Raw genomic sequence first — 21356 nt, forward strand, 5'->3', positions numbered from 1 at the left:
TTTCTCCTTAGTTCTAGGTTGCTTCTCTCCTTGATTAGTTTCCATCCGTTGCTTCTTGTCCTGCCTTCAGGCGCCTTGGAAAATAGCTTGACTCCCTCTTCTTTGTGGCAGCCCCTGAGATATTGGAACACTGCTATCATGTCCCCCCTCGTCCTTCTCTTCATTAAACTAGACATACCCAATTCCAGCAACCGTTCCTCATATGTTTTAGCCTCCAGTCCCCTAATTATCTTTGTTGCTCTTCTCTGTACTCTTTCTAGAGTCTCAACATCTTTTTTACATCGTGGTGACCAAAACTGGATGCAGTATTCCAAGTGTGGCCTTATATAAAAAAATATAATTTTTGTGCGAAATGCTGATCAGATTGGTATAGAACTTTTGGAGAAATGGCAGGATACAGAAAAAAATGGTCTTTAGGCCTCTCTTCTCTAGGGCTTCCAGAGGGTTAGGGTTAGGATTATTGTCTTCTTACAGTGAGGATTTTAATTTTTCCTTTGATGAGCATTTGTGGACTCCAGCAACAATTTTACCTCCCCAAATATTACCAAGGTCATCTTTCCATTTGCTGTTCCAAATCTTTGGGCTTTTAGGAATCAGTTCTCTCTTGTGACAGTTTGATTACTTTTAAGGGGGGAATTAAAGGCCTTTGTATTATATGTGGTTGTTGCATTTGTTTTAATTCTAAATATTTGGCTTGTTAAGTTGTGAACTAATTTTACTGGATAGCATTTTCTGACCAGTTTTTCTTTGGGTCTGGGATGCACCTTGATCAAGAATTATAAATTCTGTAAAGCAGGGGTCCCCAATCCCCGATGCGTGGACTGGTACCGGGCGGCGGCATGCCAGCAACTGCTCTGCACAAACAAGCAAAGCCCCATCCACGGGATGCAGGCAGCACACAAAACCACGCCCCCTCCGGTCTGCAGAAAAACCTCTCTCCACATAACCGGTCCCTGGTGCCCAAAATTTGGGGACCTCTGCTGTAAAGGACAAAAGAAAAAGGAGATTCTCTGTTTATAACACTGAAGCATAAAGCAAACAAAAAGTAACCATTTATTCCCAGGGACTTATACAAGAGGCTACATACATGTTATGTACAATACATAACAACAAAATGTTAAATAAAGCAATAAAGCTGTTTCAGGAGGGATCAATGGGTGGATGGGGAACTTCTTAAACTATTTCTTCTTTAGTGTTATCTGTTTCAAACTGTCCCTCTTGCCACTTTTATCCAATCAACCAAAGGGAAAACTATCTTGGGGCATTATGGGTAGCAGAAGAGTTTATTGGCAAGGAAAAGTTTTATAATCTCTGTTGAACAATCTTTACTCTGTAGTGATTGAATTTTTAAAGAGCTGTTCTTTTTTTTAAAAAAAAATCAGATATTTATGGGGTGCATTTTGTAGTCAGCTAATAGGCAGTTGCACAGATTTTGCAAAAGCGCTGTCTCTATTACACACAAGAAAAGTAAGTCCTTTCTCAGCTGGGAAGAAGCTTGAGGTTGCTGCCAAATCAAATTTGGCTGAAGGCATTGGTCTTCTTTCTTAACTTTGCCACCTATATAACCAAGGTTTAAAGAACAATCTCTCAGGAACTGATTATGAATAGATTTCAGTCCCAGGAAAAGCTGTTGATGAAATAGAGAGGTACTAAGCATTTCTCCCCTTAAATCACAATTCACAATTAATGCACAATCAACCGTGCATTTCTTTTTAAAGACAACTTGAACTGCAAGAGATCCTGCAAAGATGCTCCAAGCCTTATGAAAACTGTTGCTTGTCATGCTTTGCATCTGAGGCTGTAATGTCTTTTGCATTTATTTGCCAAATGTCTTGCTTAAAATATTTCTGATTCCATTATTGCTAGTGGCCTAGAGTGGAGTGCAGCTAGGACTCAGCTGTGGGTGTTGGGTTAATACATTAGGTCTGTATGTATGGAAAAGACAGTGGAAGGAATGCCTATTCTTCTGGAAGCATGCAGCACTTACAAAATCAATTCTGACTTTTCACACAGCAATTCATTTGGACCTCAGAAGCATATCCCATTACGTTTAAAAAATGAAAGTACATGCCAAATTTCTCATCATCATCATCTTAATGTTATAATTGCCTGCATTGTATTCCATTATATTGGGAAGTTAGGTATGAAAGAGACACATCCTTATATGTCTTTAATTTATTTGACATTTCATTCAACCGCATGTAGGATACACAAGCCCATTTCCTTTTATTTTAAGCAAAGTCTGGCACAGTTGTGTTCAGAGAAAGCAGATTGATGTACATTTCTACCCTTTGTCTTAACTCCAGTGCACTTAAAAATAAACGGGGGGGGGGGTGTTAGAAGTGAATGGAAGAAAGTGTCTAATTGCCTAAGGCAGGGGTAGGCAACCTTGGCTCTTTTATGGCTCAGGAATTCTGGGAGTTGAAATCCACTAGTCATAAAAGAGCCAAGGTTGCCTACCCCTGTCCTAAGGCATAAAAATACTGTCCTGTTCAATGTTAATGAAGTGTTGCTTCTGTCTTGACCTGTGTCCCTCCTTTCAGTTTCAGGCCAAGGGCATATTACCTTGCAGACAGTGATGAAGAATCTTCTAGTGCAGGATCCTCAGAGGAAGATGATGTTCCAGAAGCATCAGGAAGCGAAAAGAATTTAGTGGCAGGAGCAGAAGGGTGAGTCTTTGCTTTTAGGCAGCCGTTGGTTCAGTTTGTCTCTGGCTATTGTGTGCCCTGAGTCCGTAAGGAGAAGGGCGGGATAAAAATCCAAACAATAAATAAATAAATAAATAAATTATCAACAATGGTGCATCTTTCTTCGGTGCTTAGTCATTCAATCAAAGTTATCTTCTCTTTCTCTAACAATAAAAAAAAATCTTGTTTGTGTGTGTATGTGTGTGTGCACACATGCACAAATATATACACAATGGTTATATTATTTCACAGTAGGTTTGTGTAGTACTTGGAATCAAAGGCAAGAGGTACTTTGGAACGTACAGAAATGCTAATATAGTTCCTATCCACAATTCCTTAAAGCACTTGCAGTTTTTCCTTGGATTGTGCAATTCTGCTCCATAGCTGCAGTGCAACCCTAGGAAAAGACGTTAGGAATTACCTTGCCAGGGTTGAACCTGCCTATCCAATAAAAATGTCACAAGAAGGCCCATATATAGTTCTTGCTCTATTTGAAGCGAAAACATGGGCCAGACGGCAGGGCCCTCTCTGTTTTGGCCCCTGCACTTTGGAACTCCCTGCCTTGAAAGATTTGAGTAGCCCCATCCTCCAGACACTTTGGGAAGCTGTTAAAATAATATTATGTCCCTTTGCTTTGCATCAGGATGGAATGTTTCTGGGGGCCATCAGAAATCCTATTGATTGCAGGACTTTTTGTTTTCATTTTGTATTTTAAATCTCTTAGAACCATCCAGAGGCTCCACATTAGGGCAATTTACAAAACCCGAGAAGTCAATCAGTCAATAATAGCAACATGATTGGTTTAATGAGTTGTAGAGATGTATTATGTGTTTGCCTCAAATGCCCTGAAAACATTGTACAATGTCTCGAATTAAATTCGATCTAAATAGGATATTTAAGCTAACTCTATAAATGTTTCAATGTTTGCAGTCTACATTTATCATTTAATGCTTTTGGTGATTCAGTTTTCAGAGTGCCAATTTTACTGGCCATATCATCTGGAAATAATTAGATACTTGTTATTACAGTAATCCAAATGGCCTTGTCTTATTGGGTGATTCTTAATTATATTTGCTAATTAGTAGAAAAAACTATAAGGGGTATGAGGCAGCCCTGTTTTTTTCATATTTGGTATTTATAAATTTACAAGTCATCGTGTAAATTATCTGGTTTTGCAGATGGCTGTTTTCTGCAGTTATTGGATAAAAGATTTAGAATGAATTAGGTCTAAGAAATAATTATGATCATGATATTATGATACAATTATGATTATGATATTTTCATGTATATAGCAGCTTATTTTACAGTTAACAAACAAATTCAGTGTGTAAGAACATCCAACTTGTATATTTCAAGTGCTACCGAGAGAGGAGAATAGTACAGCTGAATGAAATATAGTTCTTTAATCAAAAATAAATGTTTCATGAACCAGAGGAACAAGACCAGACTGAATTGAAGACAAATATGTTAGAGCAAATATGGGGATCTGGGTTACCAGGGCGACAACTTAATGACCATAAATGGACCAATTCCTCTGGAAAATTGATCACTAGATGGTCTCCTTTGATTCAAGTAACATGTACAAGAATGAAGGGAGAGCCATCTGATGATCTAAAGGTATTGGTATGGAAACCTGGTTGCATAAAAGGAAAGCTAGAGTTAGATTTAAAAAATGTGGTCTTTGGATTTATTAGAGAGCATCCTAAACTTTTAACTAATGGGCTGAAGGGAGATTTTGAGATGAGGGGAAATATGGTTATTAGAGTTAACTATTGTTGGAAAATGATAAAAAATAAGGGATTAATTGGCCTAATACTGAGGATTTAGATTTATAAGGGAAATGAAAATTAATTATTAGGGAATAGCTTCGAATTATTGTTTAGCCCAGATAACACAGACGATGGATTTGAGACAATGAAGGATACTCTATTAGTAAGCAGTGATGTATCAGGATGAGAAATAGAAAATGTTTATGAAATAAAATAAGAATATATCCAAGTAAGAGGTGTATTTTAGATATTATAATTTTTATATAGTGAAATAAAGGAAATTTGGGTTACTCAAAATTTAAATACTATGATATTAAAGGTTAAATTGGAATATTGTAATTAAAAATTAGGCAAAATATGGATATGGATATGTATAAGTAAAAATATAATGATGAATGTTTTAACTGAGCTTGTTAAAATTAGAAATTTACTAGCTTAAATATGATATAGCAAATGTTAAGGGAAATAGAGAAGGAATTTTTTTTGATGATGTAACTTGAGATTTTGTTATTGTACTACTGATTACCCAATCACCACGTTGCTTTCCAAATACTTAAATGTAAAACTGGAAAACTAATAAAAACTTGTTATAAAATAAATTTAAAAAAAATAAATGTTTCATGGATTTTTCTGAATTGCTGGTTAGCTGATGTCCGAAAATGTCTGTATGTTAATGCAAACAAACATTTAGATAACAGACATTGAAATGTTTCTTTGGACTAGCAGAGAAATCAGTGCAGCTTCTTAGCAAGATTATAAATAATTTAGCAACTGTAACAGATGATCGAACTTGCAGAAATAATTATTTTCCTGTAGCTATTTTTAAGTCTTTACTTGAGAGAAAGATCATTCTGCTTTATCTGTTGCAGAAAAGATGATCCTTTTTTTTTTCATTTTAGCAGAGAGGATTTGCTGCTGCTGTTATTTAATAATAAGGTAGTAGTAATAATAGTTGATTCTTGCCAAGCAACTGCAGATCATCCAAAGATTAATCAATAGATTTAATAGTCCTTTGGGCGCATAGATTATGTTTAGCAGCATTGTCCAATTTCTAGCAGGCATAGCTTATTTATTTTAAGAAAAATGTCTGATTTTTCTTTTAATTACAATCTTCCTTTATTTTCTTATCTCTAACATTTGTATTCCCCAACTCTTGCCAACCTAGCAGTTTGGAAGCATGCAAATGCGAGTAGATAAATAGGTACCACTAAGGTGGGAAAGTAACAACACTCCGTGACATCATGCTGGCCACATGACCGTGGAAATGTCTTCGGAGAGCGTTGGCTCAGAGATGAGCAGCGCCCCCTATAGTCGGCAACGACTAACAGACTAAAATCCCCCGAGGCTGCTTTTTTTTAACATTTATAGTCTGCATTTCTAATCCACTGGGATCCATGCCAAGTAACAATCAAACCTAAAGGTGCAGCAAAACCATAATATAAAAAGTTGAGAAAAATAATACTATAAGGAAAAATCCAGAATTTGTTAATTTGCGCACTCTCTTGCTAAATCCTTGAATTTGCAGTTTGGGGTTGAAAGGTTCACTGCAGCTAGGTAAGCCACCTGTTTGATTTGAGCTCTCAAACATTTGGGAGAAATCCCAGCAGCGTATAGGACAGGGGTCTTCAAACTTGGCCCTTTTATGACTTGTGGACTTCAACTCCCAGAATTCCTTACCCAGCGTTGCTGGCTGAGGAATTCTGGGAGTTGAAGTCCACAAGTCATAAAAGGGCCAAGTTTGAAGACCCCTGATATAGGACTATCCAAGAGTAATAGTGGACATTGGGCCAACAACTGTTCACCAAAATCCTTAATATGTGAGTTAACTAACGTCTGATTTTAAACTAGTTCTGATTTATAGTGCAAGCACTTGTCACAGCCAGGTCTATGGATCTTTCCATTTTTATTCACGAAAACTGTAAGTCTTTGCTGTCTGTGCACTTACACCACATTTCACAATCTTTAGTAGCAGACTGGCATTCTGTGCCCTTAACACGTTGTATTTTCAGCCGCAGAATTACCCCCAAAGCATTAGCCTTTATGTTTTTTTAAAGGGTAGCTGAAACTCACTTAGTTGACTTCCTCTTCTTTCCTCCCTTAAAGGCATGCATCAGTGCACCGGACAAGTAAAATAATGAGATTTGTGGATAAAATTACCAAGTCAAAATATTTCCAGAAGGCGACTGAGACAGAATTCATTAAGAAAAAGATTGAGGAAGTCTCCAATACGCCCCTCCTGCTCACCGTTGAGGTACAAGAGTGTAAAGGGATGTTAGCAATTAACATTCCTCCCCCGCCTACTGATCGGATATGGTAAGTGCAGTTAAGAAGACTTATGATTTTGGAATCCATCATGTATAATGTGGCACTCAAACTTACCAGAGAGCCAAAATAATGTAGATTTCTTGTTTTTCTGAGTGGCTGTGAAAGAAGTCCCTAAAACATTTTATTCTCTAGTCCAGTGGTGGCGAACCTATGGCACGGGTGCCAGAGGCGGCACTCGGAGTCCTCTCTGTGGGCACACGTGCCGTTGCCCCAGCCTTGCCTCCCCCCGTGACACCCTCCTCACCAGCCCTCCTGGAGAAGGATTGCCCCCGAGCGTGACCCACGTGGAGCAGTGCAGTCAAGGACATGGCAGCCAGGCAGCGTAGACAAGACTCCGCCCTCACGCCCCATCGCGCACAGTTGATGCTGCGGGGCGTGGGCAGAGGGCGTGGCTGCCATGGTGCTGCTGGGCGATCTGCAGCGGGCCCTGGAGGCTATGAGTGGCCCTGTGGATAGGCAGGGTGGGGGCGGGTTCGGGGACGGGGCCAGTTTTTGGGCACTCAGTCTCTAAAAGGTTTGCCATCACTGCTCTAGTCCCCTAATTTCCCTTTTTTTCTCACATCCGTCCAAAATAATAATAATAAAAAAAAGCTGGACCATTTGACTAATAAACTATAAAGAATAATACAACAGAAATGTAGTTTGAGGTCATACAAGAGAGCATACTTATAAAATCAAAATTGGTCTGCAGGGTGTGATCATTCTTACAGAATTCAACAAGTATTCAGATGATTCTTAGTAAGGATCCTTTTTAGAAAATTGCAGTACCAGTGTGTGAGTCATAAGCGACAAGTCTGACATGTACCATTTTATTCAGGGTTAAATAAGTTAATTCTGAGACAAAGTGTGTGGGATTTTGCCGTTAATTCCTATGAACAGTTACTGACAAAGATAATGGAACTGGATGTTATTTTAAATTGCTCTGTGTGATTGAATTACTCTTCTGTCCAAAAAGAGATTTTTTGTAAAAATGTACAATTCCATTTCTTATTATGCATTTTGTAAACTTCCAGAAACTGAGAAGCTACAAAGCTTAGCAATTTTATCAACCATGAATAAAAGCTATGGCAACCAGAAATCAGGTCAAAAAGAAAGATTACCACTTGTTCTTTCTTTTCTCCTACCTTTCCCTTCCTTTAATATGGAATAATACAGAAGCATGCTGGGTAAAACAGCATATTGAACTACATGAGGATCTACAGAGGTATTAAGAGGTCAATGCCAAGGATATTTTCCAGTGGTTTCTTATAATTGAAAATAGTATCAAAGGAGAAAACCTATTTCAGTGTTTCTTTTTATCTGAAACAAATATGGAATGAAATTGTGAATGAAATTCATTTATCCAGGAATGTTTCATTGAACATTTACATCTTGCTTTTTTGTCTGGGAGGTTCAAAGCAGTTTATATAGGGTTTCCCATAATTTTTATTCTCACAACACCTCAGTGAGGTCTATATTCATTGAGGAGTTGAAGTTGGGCCTTCTCAGTCCAATATCTTCACCATTGGCCACCTTAATTGAGATGGGATCCCATTTTCTTCAAGTGAAAATATTTGACAAAAGAGAGATCCTCAGTTACACCTGACGAAATTAACCTCTAGGACAGAGGTCCCCAAACATTTGGGCACCAGGGACCGGTTCCATGGAGAGAGGTTTTTTTTGCGGGCCGGAGGGGGCGTGGTTTCATGTACTGCCTGCATCCTGCGGATAGGGCTTTGCTTGTTTGCGCGGACCGGTTTCTGGCATGCCGCAGTTTGGTGCTGGTCCACGGACCAGGGGATGGAGACCCCTGCTCTAGGAGGAGCAGAGCGTAATTCAATACAGAAAACATCTTAGTCCAACAATACATAATTGTTTTAAACTGTATTGGAAAAAGGGTTAATGACAAGTGATAGCCAAATCTTGGCCCTAGGTTCTGCCTCAGTTTACCTTCCCAATAAGCAACCGAGACTGAAGATCATTTAAAAGCCATTTATTAGGGTACCCTGATAAAGTGGGATCTCCCTATGAAAAGGGAGAATCCCAAGACCCATCTTACATTCCTTTTAATAGTTAACACAACAAAGAAAATGCAAGAGGAAAGTTGATTGGGCAAGGTAAAAGTAATCTCTCCTTTGCACAATAAATCAACTACAAAAGTTGTTTGAAGTTCATGAAGAAAGTACCAGACAACAGTTTTGCACCAACAATTTTTTTCTTATCAGGAAATAGTATCCATTCTTCTGTAATTTATCTTTTCAGTTTAGGAATGTTAGAAGCTATTAATCAATCCATATAGTGATAGGATAAAATGTTTTCCTACATTCCAGTTTATAGTGGTTTGATAAATCCACATAAAGGAGAGAAATAAATTAAATTAAAATACAAAGTAACTATGTTAGTTAACAAGTTACAAAATCCATGACATGTGCCCTTCACAAGTAAGAATGTAAAAAGGTGCTGATTTGATTTCTTAATGTGGTCATTCATGAGAGAATCATAGTACCTACTGCTAGATAATTAGGACTTAATCTCAGTTATACGTCAGGTGCATAAATTTTTTCAGAAATAAAATCCTTCACCAACTAGTATTAGTTGGGTACTAGACTTCAGCAATAACACTAATTGTTAATATATATCTGATCTCACAATGACAAATTGTGAATTGGACACATCTGTTTACAGGGCACATAGAAGAAACAAAACTATACCCCTGAACTAAAGGCGAAAATGAGACTGTTTTTAATGTTGAGATATGTACTCACTTGGAATAAATATTTTGTTGAACACAATAGTTTAGTCCTGCACAATACATGACCTGTGGGCTGCGTGCAGCCAGTCAAGCAACCTTGTGTGCTGAAATTCTTTAAAATAGTAATAAATTCACTATTGTCCCAAAAGATGCATTGCTAAGCATCTCCAAGACTCACCATTGCTGCCAGCTTCAGTCCCACTGCCACTCCACCTGCTGCCAAATAGCTGATTGGTATGCCAGATATTCCTTTGCAGCCCACAGTTATTTTTAATTTATCAGTGAGCATTTCTCCTCTGTGAGTTGTGCAGGCCTGATTTAGAGCCTCCAAGCCTCCTTCAAGCACAAAATCCTTGAACATAAAAAACAAATGCACAAGATTAGTATAACCATCCCTGACCTAGAGTGCTTCAGATGTCTGAAAGCACAAGTCCCAGAAGCCAGCAAGATTGGGGTTGGGGAGCATGATAAGATAAGATAACCTTTATTGTCATTTTTTTACTGTGGGCACAACGGCACACATCAAAAATGAAATTTAGTTGCCCGCTCTCAAAGTGAAACACATACACGACACACACCTAAACATACTATATACAACATATGTATAGACCCACACCCCTACATATACGTAGCAAATAAATATTAAATACTGTCCATCTTGAATATATAATGGAAGGAGGAAGCTTGAGAGTTCACAAGGTTAATGCTGTATGGAATGAAACTGTGGCTGAATCTGGATGTTCTGCTTCGGATACCACGAAGCCTCCTCCCAGAAGGTAACAAGGAAAACAGGTCGTGAAGAGGATGGGTAGTGTCCCAGATAATCTTACAGACCCTGCTCAAGCAGCGCTTCTGTGCTATGTCCTGGATGGGAGGGAGGGGACTGCCAATGATCTTTTCGGCCATTCTCACCACTCTCTGCACCGCCTTCCTATCTGAAGCAGTGATGCTTCCAAACCAGACTATGATGCTGTATGACAGGATGCTGTAGTCATGGACACATTTCTAGATTAAAATTTCTGTTTGTACAAGAATATCCCAGGACGGCTTTGGATAAACATGTCTCATCTTAGCTGAGCACGGATTATATTCTCCCAGAGGCCTTCAAGAAAATATGGCATACAAATATGAGATAGAAACATCTCTAAACCTGCAACATTTTTTTTATCTTCAGGTACGGTTTCCGAAGACCCCCTTACCTGGAGCTAAAAGCTCGGCCAAAACTTGGTGAAAGAGAAGTGACTTTGGTTCATGTGACTGAGTGGATAGAGAAGAAACTAGAACAAGAATTCCAGGTACTTAAAATACCATTAGCGTTAATTGTGTTAAAAGAATAAGTGAGACATCTGTAAGCTAAGCCATCTGTAAGCTTGAAGATGGTAGCATGTAACCAAGCTCAGACAGCACCAAGCACGCCTCATTTCAACCCAGAGCTATAAATATTCTCCTTTATTGGTGCAGTTGCTAAGTGACTCTTCCCCATTGACTTTGCTTGTCAGAAGGCCGCAAAAAGTGATCACATGATCCCCAGTCACCACAACCTCATGTATATATACAGGCTGCCAAGCACCCAAATTTTAATCATGTGACCATGGGGATGCTGGAATGGTTGTGTGAAAAATGATCATAAGTCACTTTTTTCAGTGTCATAACTTTAAACAGTCACTAAATAAACAGTTCTAAGTCAAGGACTATCTGAAAGGAGGCATCAAGTGAGATCACTGGTACTCTGAAATACTTTGTCTTTGGACCTGAAGTGTGCCATATCCACACTAAAATACCTTCTGTGCTCATATTTTTAAAATAAGGGCATAATGCCCGATTTTAATTTCCTTTAAGAGATACCAAATAATTAGAAGCAATATTATTGTGGATAATCTCATAAAGAAAGACTGGTTTTGGCCTGGGACAAATAAATAGTTTGAATAAATTATTGCTCATACTTTTCTATTGACTATATTTCTAGAATTCTGTTCATCTTGAATTTATTGAACTGTTAAATCTATTCAATTTTTTAGCTATTTCCTTTAAAAATTTGGAATGATGGGGGCAAGGAACAATAGCAGATAGGAGTCAACTATTTTTTTAAAATGTTTGCTGAAATGTAATGGAACGTAAGATCTTGTAACCTGTAAAAAGCAATATTGCTTTAATACCCTTGACAACTCTGTTCCAAATCTAAGCTTAAGGTAAGATAGATGTTTACTAATGACCTATGATGCTACTTGATTCAAATAAACCTGTTTAGAATTCTACTTGGCCTGATGGGAGAGTCCAAAATTAAGAGTTTGGTATATTTAATTTTTCATAACTTTACATTTGAATTACATTCTAACTCAGTTATTATACCTTGCAGAAAATTTTTGTCATGCCAAACATGGACGATGTTTATATTCCTCTAATGCACTCAGCCATGGACCCCCGCTCATCTATGTGCCCTTTGAAATTTTCTGAAGATACTGAATTGGAACAACCATGAAATGTGAAGACTGAAGTTTACAGTATTAACAGATGTCGTTTTCTTGTTCTCTTTCAAATGAAACAGTCTAGCTGATTTTGTCCTTGTGCCATGTTTTATTTTTTTAAAGATAAAATTGCTTCTGCCAATAATTGCTCCAGTTATGGCTCTCTATTGACTTTAGAGCATTAGTTCCATTTCTGCTAGGCTTTAAACCTAGTAGTTAATGTGCATTCTTCTGCAGTAAACTAGAAAGAAATCCAACTAGCAGCCATTGATCCAACAGCTTTGATCCACATGGAGTTCTTTATGGATGTGCAGTAATTCAGGATACACCCTGAACACTGGCAGTTTGTCTCATCCAGCCATATGGAACTTGTTTTCAATAAGACATGAACATGTCTAACTGGAAGACTTTCTGCTCTGAAGCAGCTGGAGATATAAAATGGAAGTGACATGTTCTTCACTCCTGCAATCCCAATAGCTTGTGTCAAGCAATTTTGAAATGGTTTCTGGAGCTAAGAATGTACATTGGATGTATAGGTGATATTGTCAATCCATGTAGATTATACATAGTAACTTATTTTTTTCATATGAAATTTGAGTTTCTTGGAAATGAGTAGCCATATAAAACATGCAAACATACAGAATTGGTTAAGGGATTTTGTGATTCTTTAGAAAAACAAACAAATTTAAGATAAAGCCATGAGACCAAACTACTACAGTAAGCCTTCTAGCTAGTGCATTACAATTGCAGTTGTGATTAATGATGGCTCTGGGAGTTGACTACACATGGAAATGCCTAGACCACGCATGTACTCATTAGAAATGATTGCATGGAAGGAGCCATTCACTTTCACCAACCAGCTGTTTTTCTTCCTAACTATGTAGTGGATCCTCATTTAATCATTTAAGGAGGTGTAAATCTTGATTACGGCTCATTTTTTGTCAACATAACGAAAGCAGCTTGTAGGCTGGCTTGATATTCCTGTATGAAAGTAACAACACCAAAGCACTACAAGTGAGAATGGCCAAGAGAACACTGCCTTGCTGTTCCTTTTCTGTATGGACTAAACACATCTACTGAATCTTAACTCTTCTGAACACTACATAAGCAATGAGTGTTTCTTGATACTCAGTATTGCCAACTACTTGTTGAAAGAATGTTAATTTAGTTTACAAAGAAAGCAGGTGAGCTATGGAGTTCACTCCTTGATAGTGTACTACGCTTTACATATTTTTAAAATCTTTTTTGTATGTTGTGTTAGGTTCCTGCGTCCAAATTTCTCATGATTTGCAATCTCTAAATGAAGCTGATTGAAGTTTTTTAAAAGCACCTTGCCTGAAACCTATTAGAAATTATGCATTTAATATATTGACATATTCATATTATTTGGACAACTATTTTGTTACCTCAACTCTGGGACCATTCCATTTTATGTACTATTCTTCTCATCTCAATGAAAGCATTTGCCTTCCTCTTAAATCTGCATGTCTTATTCACAGCTTTTTTTCCCCTCTGTACAATAAGTCAAAATACTAGATGCACAAATATGTAATCAGTTATCCAGGTTGGCACAAGTAAATTTACTGCACTTCATAATCAGACTGTGTGGGTTACTACAGTGGGCTTGCTTTGTTTTTTCAAATAAACTTATCCCATGTCAAAAATCTGTTTTGATGTTTGGTGGGGTAGAAGTGTGGATGCATATCCAGGAATATAGCACTCATTGTTCAATGAGACTGAAATGCTGAAAAATTTCCAAATCATATTCTACAATTCTTTTGAACATTTCAGCTCTTATATTCAGCACTCATGAAAGATACATTTTCTGTGGGAGCAGTCAGGCAAGATATATCATATCTCATGACACCTGGAGCCAGCCAGTCCTCTAAGCCAAGAGTACTCAAGATTCTTTGGGGATTGAGCCTAGAGCAGGGGTGTCAAACTTGCAACGTCACATGACGTGTCGTGACACGTCGCAACTTTTTGCCATTGCTGGCAGAGGTGGGCACGGCTTCGCTATGATGTATCCGGTCCAAAGGCCAACAGTTTGACACCCCTGGTCTAGACTAGAGCATAAAAAGCTCAAGAATTTAAATAGTATACAGCTCTTCAAGATTTAATTTTACATTCCTACAGGCTTCCTGAATCTTGCTCCAAATAGATGGTCTGGGGAGATTTATTTTTTTTTTGTTACAGTATGTAAAAACATTTTCTTCCATTTGTAAAGCAAGGTTTAGGGGATGCCACCACAAGTCTTATTTTCTAAATAACAAGAGTTAGCTTCCCAGATAGGAAGACTTGCAACAATCCTTCTTAAGAACAAGGGTTTTTGTTCTGTATTGATACACTGTGATCTAAAACATGGTTCAGTGTTACAGCTGTGCAAACTATTCAATCAAATGTTTCAGGAAATTTCTCCAAAATTGCTGCTCAGTAAGTAGAAGTGGTTGTACCTCTTGGTCAGCTGCCTCAAGAGATGCACCCGTTTCTGTGTTCCTTTACAGTCAGCATCTCAACAAGATATAAATTAAAGCTGCGCCCAAGACCAGATACACAACAAAGGGTGCAGGCCTTTTCCCTAAATAACCAGGCATTAACAACTACATGGCATAGCCATGCACAATAAAGAGTTCAGGTCTTTTCCCTAAATAACCAGACAGTACGAACTACATGGGACAGCCTATGTGCTTACATTAAACCAGAGGCCATGGTTTAGCATCGCAAACTTAAGTCAAATTGATAGTATCCACTGTCACAAGAACCCAGATTGGGTTGCATTACAATCACATTATGATTATGCTAATTTAACCAGCATCAATTTATTTTATAGCATCACTTAAGTTTTGCCCAGATTCTTCAAGAGATCTTGACTTAACTGTAGATACAATTATATTTATGCAGAGGTTCCCAGAGATGTGAAAATTTTAAGGGTTCTAGATCAGGGATGTCCACCCCAGCTCTGCAAAGGCAAAATATATCATGATGTCATGTGACGCAATCAAGTTTGACACGCTTGCTCTAGGTTAAAAAGGTTGAGAGGCTGCTCTGTAGAACTTTAGCTGTTCCCCGAAAGAAAAAAATGTATCCAGGAATAGATCAATTCACCTCCTTGAAATATTGGTAAAACCTAATTTCAAGCTACATATTCAACATGTTGGCACTCTTAATAGGTTCGAGTTGCTTACCTCATTACTATACTCAGTAGCATTAAAGGAGATGTGATTGTTGACACGTTGTGTCACTTACACACGTTTGAGTGGTTCTTTGCAAAGAACTCTTTGGTTGCAAGATTTATCCATACTATAGTGTTTTAAGTTGTGGCTAAATCAGAGGGCTGTTTTTTTGAAATCTGGTTTGTCTAAAACGGTGTCAATTTTATTGAGGGCTGCATCAGCATTGTGGTTGTCCTGGGATGGGGGTAGGTGTGGCCAGGGTGGGCGTGGCCAGAGTGGGTGTGACCTACTGGGTGGGCATGGCCAGCTCTTCATCATTCGCATCAAGGGTGCCTGTGGGGGCCTGGGCAGAAGTGGGACAGATCTGAGGGTCTCTGGCAGAAAGGGGTGGGACCAGGGCAAGTGTCAAGGCATGGTCCACTGGAAGAGCCTCACTGTTCCTCTCAGCCATGCGAGGGGGGGGCTGGATGGTGCCGCGGGCTTCCCAGAACCCTGGGCAGCAGAGGTCAAACGCCCAGCCCTCAAGTACCCGTGGCACCAAGCCAGCCCCACTACCCCAAGGAGGTGCCCAGCTGCACTTACTTCAAGGCTGCTGCTGCTGCTGTGCTTGCTCTCCTTAGCCAGATTGCTCATGATGGGTATGAGGGCAAGGTCAGAGGGAGGCCCATTCCCTCTCCATGGGAGGAGACCCGGCTTTGTATCCAAAGCTTCCTTAGCAATAGGATGGGAGACCCCCAGGATAGGCCAGGAGGAGGGGGCAAGGGGATGGTGAAAGGGCAGCAGGGCAGGACTAAAGCAGGACTTCCCTCAGACCCTCCCTCTCCTTCCTAGAACAGAGTGGTGGGAAAATATTTGAGATGAGGGAGGGAGACAAACAGGCAAGAAACACAGCTGGGGAGGCATCACCCTTCGTGAATGAAGAAATGCACCATCGCCTGGAAGTGGCCAGCACATGGCCCTCACCTACTTCACATATCTGGCTTGGTGAGCTTTGAGGGAGGGGACGCCATGAGCAACATGAGAGTTGACCTTACCTGCGCAATGCCATCCAGCCTGCCTGGTTTCGGCAGGCAGCAAGGCACTCTCCTCACAGTGCAGAGAGGCTGAGCCGGGCAGTGCAAAGCTCCAGCTTTACACCTTGCTGCCTGCTGAAATTGGGCAGGCTGGGGGCTAGGCAGCATTGCACTTCTAATCAGACCCGTGCCACTCAGCTCAGCTCTTGCCGCTGTGAGTGCCCCGCTGCCTGCAGAAACCCCTCTCCTGGAGCCCATCAAGCCGGATATGTGAAGTAGGTGAAGGTCATTTGCTGGCCACTTCCAAGTGGTGGTGCATTTCTTCATTCCTCACAAAGAGTGTCACCTCCCCAGCATGCACCCAGGGGCCAGTCCCTTGCTGTTTCCTGACAGCCTTGTGGAGCTAAGACTGAATGCATTTCAGCATAGATGGCCACCACAAAATTGTACATTGGCTCCCGGGAGGCCTGAGCCGGGACCAAGGCAGCAGGGGCTGTCCCTCACTGTTTCCAGGATGGCTTCGCGGGCCACATGAAACCATGTCACAGGCCGCATCCAGCCCCCGGGGCCTTGTGTTTGACATGTCTGCTCTAAAACCTGTTTCCATTGAAGTTGTCCTAAGCACCATGGAAGGAAATTAGCAGTGGAGCACCCTACCTTGACTGCTGGCTTTTCTTGGATGCTCCACTAGCATGCCAAAGGTGGACATGTGCATTTTGATGAAATATGGCACCAAGGAGATGGCAGTCAGCTGCAGTGTATTATAGCTTCTCTGAGTCGGGCTTTACACAACACTTTTTCCCAATGCTAGGTTGTTACTATAATCTTTGAAGATAGGATTATGCAGACTGTCAAGAAGAGCCCAAGTAACAAGCCAATCTTTCCTCCTTTAATTCACGTTATCTTCAGATATTCTAGCAAACAAAATTGAAGCACTCCTACGTAATACACTCTTTCCAGATGATCAAGCCTCTGAATATTCACTGCAGTTTTTTGAGGAACTTACACATTTTAACATTAAGCATGAGATGGACTGTAACTTGTCTTTAAAAGAATCACTCAGGAGCAACACTGAGCAACACCAGTTATAAGCAAGCTTTTTATTTTTGCACTGTAGCGTAGCCAGTGAGACCATGAATGGGCCATGCACCAGTTCAAAGGCAGTGCTTCAAACCTATCTGAAAAAAATATCCAAAGCAAAGAGTTTTAAAATTTTAAAATTTATTTAGATTCAGAACATCCCCACATCGGTCCTCTTTGTGTTGCTTTGTTCAACAAGTGGTAGTTGGTTCCAGAGGTTTTCATTCAACAAGTGGTAGTTGGTTCCAGAGGTTTTCATTCAACATCAAGAGAATCTTGGCACACCTAGAGGAAAAAAAGCAGAATTTAGGGTAGTGATTTAAGAATACTGAGATCTTTGCTCAAACCTAACAAAATTAGTTTTCTTTAAAAAACAAAACAAAACGAGAACATATCACTGAACGTTGAGCTAGGACACCATTACCTGCACCTGGGCAACTGATGCTGGTGGCTCAGATATAGTGTCTCTTCATCTGCATCAGCAGTCTAACACGCTAAAAAATATCATCACAGCAGCCAGCATAGTGTTCCCAATTTAGATCACCCAAGAGCAAGATTAAAAATATTTATTTTGATGTGCTCACAAGGAGATGCAGACATATCCCTCCCTTATTGCAGTTCTTTGGAGACATGATGCTAACAATGTAGGGGAAACCTTTTGAGTCTTTAAGACTAATCATATCAGACATGCCATGCCACCCATGAATTTCACTCCTCTTTTAACGACATCCATAGTAGTCATCCCTGTGTGCTCATAAATTCCACTGTGTGGAAAACTTTTGTTTGCTCTAAGCACCTTCCAATCAGCTTCACTGCAGGACTGCTGGCACTTGCACATTTGAGGGGGGGAAAGTTCCCCCCTGTCCAACTCAGCATACACTGTCATCGTAATCTAGAATAAAGTTCTAATTTTTTTTATATAGCAAGTAAATAATTTCCTATACACCAATTCCAACTTCTTTTTCAAATATGCAAACTAAAGCATTACAGAAGGAGCACAACACATCTGAAAGCATTAGGGGGGGGGCTTTAGCATCAGCAAAGTCATGGTCCAAAGCTCACAAATCTACCTCCGGAATCAAGAGATATACCGGATCTCTCCCTAGTTCTTGCAAAAGCAAACTGTAACCTACTGCCCAATTATTACCCTGGTAAAGGCCTGACCACAAGCCTATACAATACTATAAGAAGCCCCAAAGTCTCCCTTTTCACAGACGGAGTTTCTCAGCACTGAGGACAATACATTCAAGGGCACTTAGCACATCCAACTCAACCGCGAGTCGTTGTCAAAAACATTTCTCAAAACTACTGTATAACGCAATGCATTCCCCCCCCCCATCTTCTCAGTTCACCAGTTCCGTGGTGTTTCGTAAAACTGGCTCTAAAAGCCAATAATTGCCGTTGGGAGAGAGCTTGAACCCCCTTAGGCAAGGTGCACGAGTGCAGTTAGTAAGCCAGCCCCCAAAATCAGAGCAGCAAGGCACGACGTGATTCCTCCTATAGCGGGCCACAACCATGACCAACGCGTCTGCTCAAATTCCATGCGTTTTGACCCGAAAATAAGTCCTGGGTCAAAAACATCTGCCAGGCTCCAATCGCAATCGGGACCACTGCACATCTGTAGGCTGCAAAAACCCCAACGACCGCTAGATGACATCGAAGAGATATACTGTAATAAGCTGCAAACGTTTGTCACTTAACGATCGTTCAGATTACTGTAGCGCAGGTATAAGCACGGGGAATTCTATCCTAGCAACTACACCACCGAAAAACAAAGGGCGCGACGAGCACGCACCTCCCACGCCGTCGATCCCACGACGAAAAGGCCGAATACACAGGCCGTCTCTATTTATATGCCACATGGCGCCTAGGGACACGCCCCTTTTCTAGAAGCCAATCGCATTGCTATGACTCTGTTCACGTGATCGGCGCCAACTCGAGGTAAGGGTGTCGGTAACGCGCAATGCAGATATTTTCCCGCCGTATTTTTTTATGTTTGTTTTTGGGGATGCTAAATTGTTACGTTCCTCTCAATTTTGGCACAAGAAAAGAAACCACGGCAAATTTACAATCTGAATCCTATGCTTGCCTATCCGCCAGTTTCAATGAGACTTTCTCCCAGCTGGGTTGGTATAGATTTGTAGTATTGTGCATATTTCTTCATATGTATATTTGATATGATGATGATGATGATGATGATGATGATGGAAGGGACCATGGAGGTCATCTAGTCCAACCCCCTGCCCAGGCAGGAAACTATACCATTTCAGACAAATGGCTGTCCAGTCTCTTCTTAAAAACTTCCAGCGTTGGAGCATTCACAGCTTCTGATGCTTGACTTCTAAGTACATGTGTCAGGTTGCACAAAATATACAATAAGTAAATGACAGGTGAGAATCCTTTAAACCTACAGAGTTTAATGATTGCCTTTTTTAAATCTAGTCTTCATCAATTATTAGTTGATTCTTTTTTTAAAAAATAATTTTTTATTAATTTTTATAATTAAACAACAAAAATTATGATGCATTTACGTACATAAACAAAAAAGAAAAAATAATCCAAATCAATACATTTTCAGAGACGCTCGGCCGTCCCCGCCATGCCTCCACCCTCATCCACTTTCCTTTCCTTCCTCCCTCTAACCCCCAACCTCTCCACCTTCCTCCTTACCACCTATCTACATCCCCTCTCCTTTCTTACCACCTCCTCGAGTGCAATTTGGGATACCAGCCAAGCATCTCCTCTTATCAATACAATAAGTATTTATCTATAAAATGTAAATACATCAATTTTTATAATAATTATTAGTTGATTCTTGTTAGTAGTTTGAACTCAGTGGATTTATTCTATTCTGTACTTAATATATTTTGTACTTTTGTACACAAGTAGGTCAGAATGCATTTACTTGATTCCGGGCACATCTAGATAATGCTGGCCAGATAATTTGAATAATACCGTCACCTTGACTTCAACTCTTTTTTTAGCCTTCAAAGTGTGTGAGCTGTTTCTATTCACTAGAGGGCACTCATTGCTTGTTTGAAAAATGGATAAGCAGAAAATGGATGGCATTGGGATAGCATAGGAAAAGGGCTAGTAAAATTGGCCTACAAAAATCAGGAATACAGGTGGTCCTTGACTTACAACAGTTCATTTAGTGACCGTTCGAAGATACAGTGGCACTGAAGAAAAGTGACTTGTGACTGTTTTTCACACTTGCAACCATTGCAGCATCCAAATGGTCATGTGATCAAAATTCAGATGCTCAGCCATCAAAAAAGGTGATCACATGACCCCAGGACACTGCAACCATCATGACTTATGGTTGCAGTGTCCTGGGGTCACGTGGTCACCTTTTTTGACCTTATAAGTAAAGTCAATGGGGAAACCAGATTCACTTAACAACTGTGGCAAGAAAGGTCATAAAATGAGGCAAATTCACTTAACAAATGTTTCACTTAGCAACAGAAATTTTGGACTCAATTATGGTCGTATGTCGAGGACTACCTATACTGGACTTTGCTTTTACACTGCTGGGACAGAAGGAGAAATTATAAAACAGCTGGCTAGAGGGAGAGTAATTTTATTTGCTTTATCGAATTGTAATATTGCGTTCAGTTTTTGCCCTAGTCCAGTGGTAGGCCACCTTGGCTCTTTTATGACTCGTGGATTTCAACTCCCAGAATTCCTGAGGCAGCCATGCTGAGGGGAAAGGGAGAGGTTTCCAAGCTGAGCCATGCTGGCTCAGGAATTCTGGGAGTTGAAGTCCACGAGTCATAAAAGAGCCAAGGTTGCCTACCCCTGCGCCTAGCTCTACTTCAAAGAGCAAACTGAAGCCAAAGGAATCCCTTTAAATATAGTTATGTCCTTATTGGAAAACGTTGCCTTTTTGTTTTTACTTTGGTGGGACCAAGATTCTTTGGTGGGATTTAAAGTGTGAAGGTTGAGACTCCCTTTTCTCACCCGTATGGCCAATTTATATTCATACAAACACACATATTGAGTGTGTAAATAATTAAAACTGTCAGAAAAAGCTGATGCATCAAGTTCCAGAGATTTCAAAACCTTTGAATTTTGCCTGCTATCGACCCCAATCAGCATTGCCAATGCTGGTTT

General features: G+C 40.0%; 1 protein-coding gene and 2 non-coding genes across 3 annotated transcripts in view; 1 reads left to right on the top strand and 2 right to left on the bottom strand.

The window, feature by feature from the left end:
• The window catches only part of TEX2 (testis expressed 2), a 72495-nt gene extending 58867 nt beyond the window's left edge, over positions 1-13628 (top strand). The window contains exons 8-11 of the mRNA XM_015812960.1: positions 2544-2669; positions 6560-6769; positions 10687-10807; positions 11869-13628. Coding sequence (XP_015668446.1) covers positions 2544-2669; positions 6560-6769; positions 10687-10807; positions 11869-11991 — 580 coding nt within the window. The 3' untranslated portion in view covers positions 11992-13628. The remainder of the gene's footprint in view (positions 1-2543; positions 2670-6559; positions 6770-10686; positions 10808-11868) is intronic.
• Positions 13629-17194: 3566 nt separating this feature from the next.
• On the bottom strand, positions 17195-17330 carry LOC114922357. The gene has a single exon (XR_003810390.1). It is a non-coding gene; the product is annotated as a small nucleolar RNA SNORA76 (small nucleolar RNA).
• A 363-nt stretch (positions 17331-17693) lies between these two features.
• Positions 17694-17757, bottom strand: LOC114922356. The gene has a single exon (XR_003810389.1). It is a non-coding gene; the product is annotated as a small nucleolar RNA SNORD104 (small nucleolar RNA).
• Positions 17758-21356: the final 3599 nt, after the last annotated feature.

This window comes from Protobothrops mucrosquamatus, unplaced genomic scaffold, assembly GCF_001527695.2.
Source record: "Protobothrops mucrosquamatus isolate PMUCROS unplaced genomic scaffold, P.Mucros_1.0 scaffold124, whole genome shotgun sequence".
Classification (NCBI taxonomy): Eukaryota; Metazoa; Chordata; class Lepidosauria; order Squamata; family Viperidae; genus Protobothrops; species Protobothrops mucrosquamatus.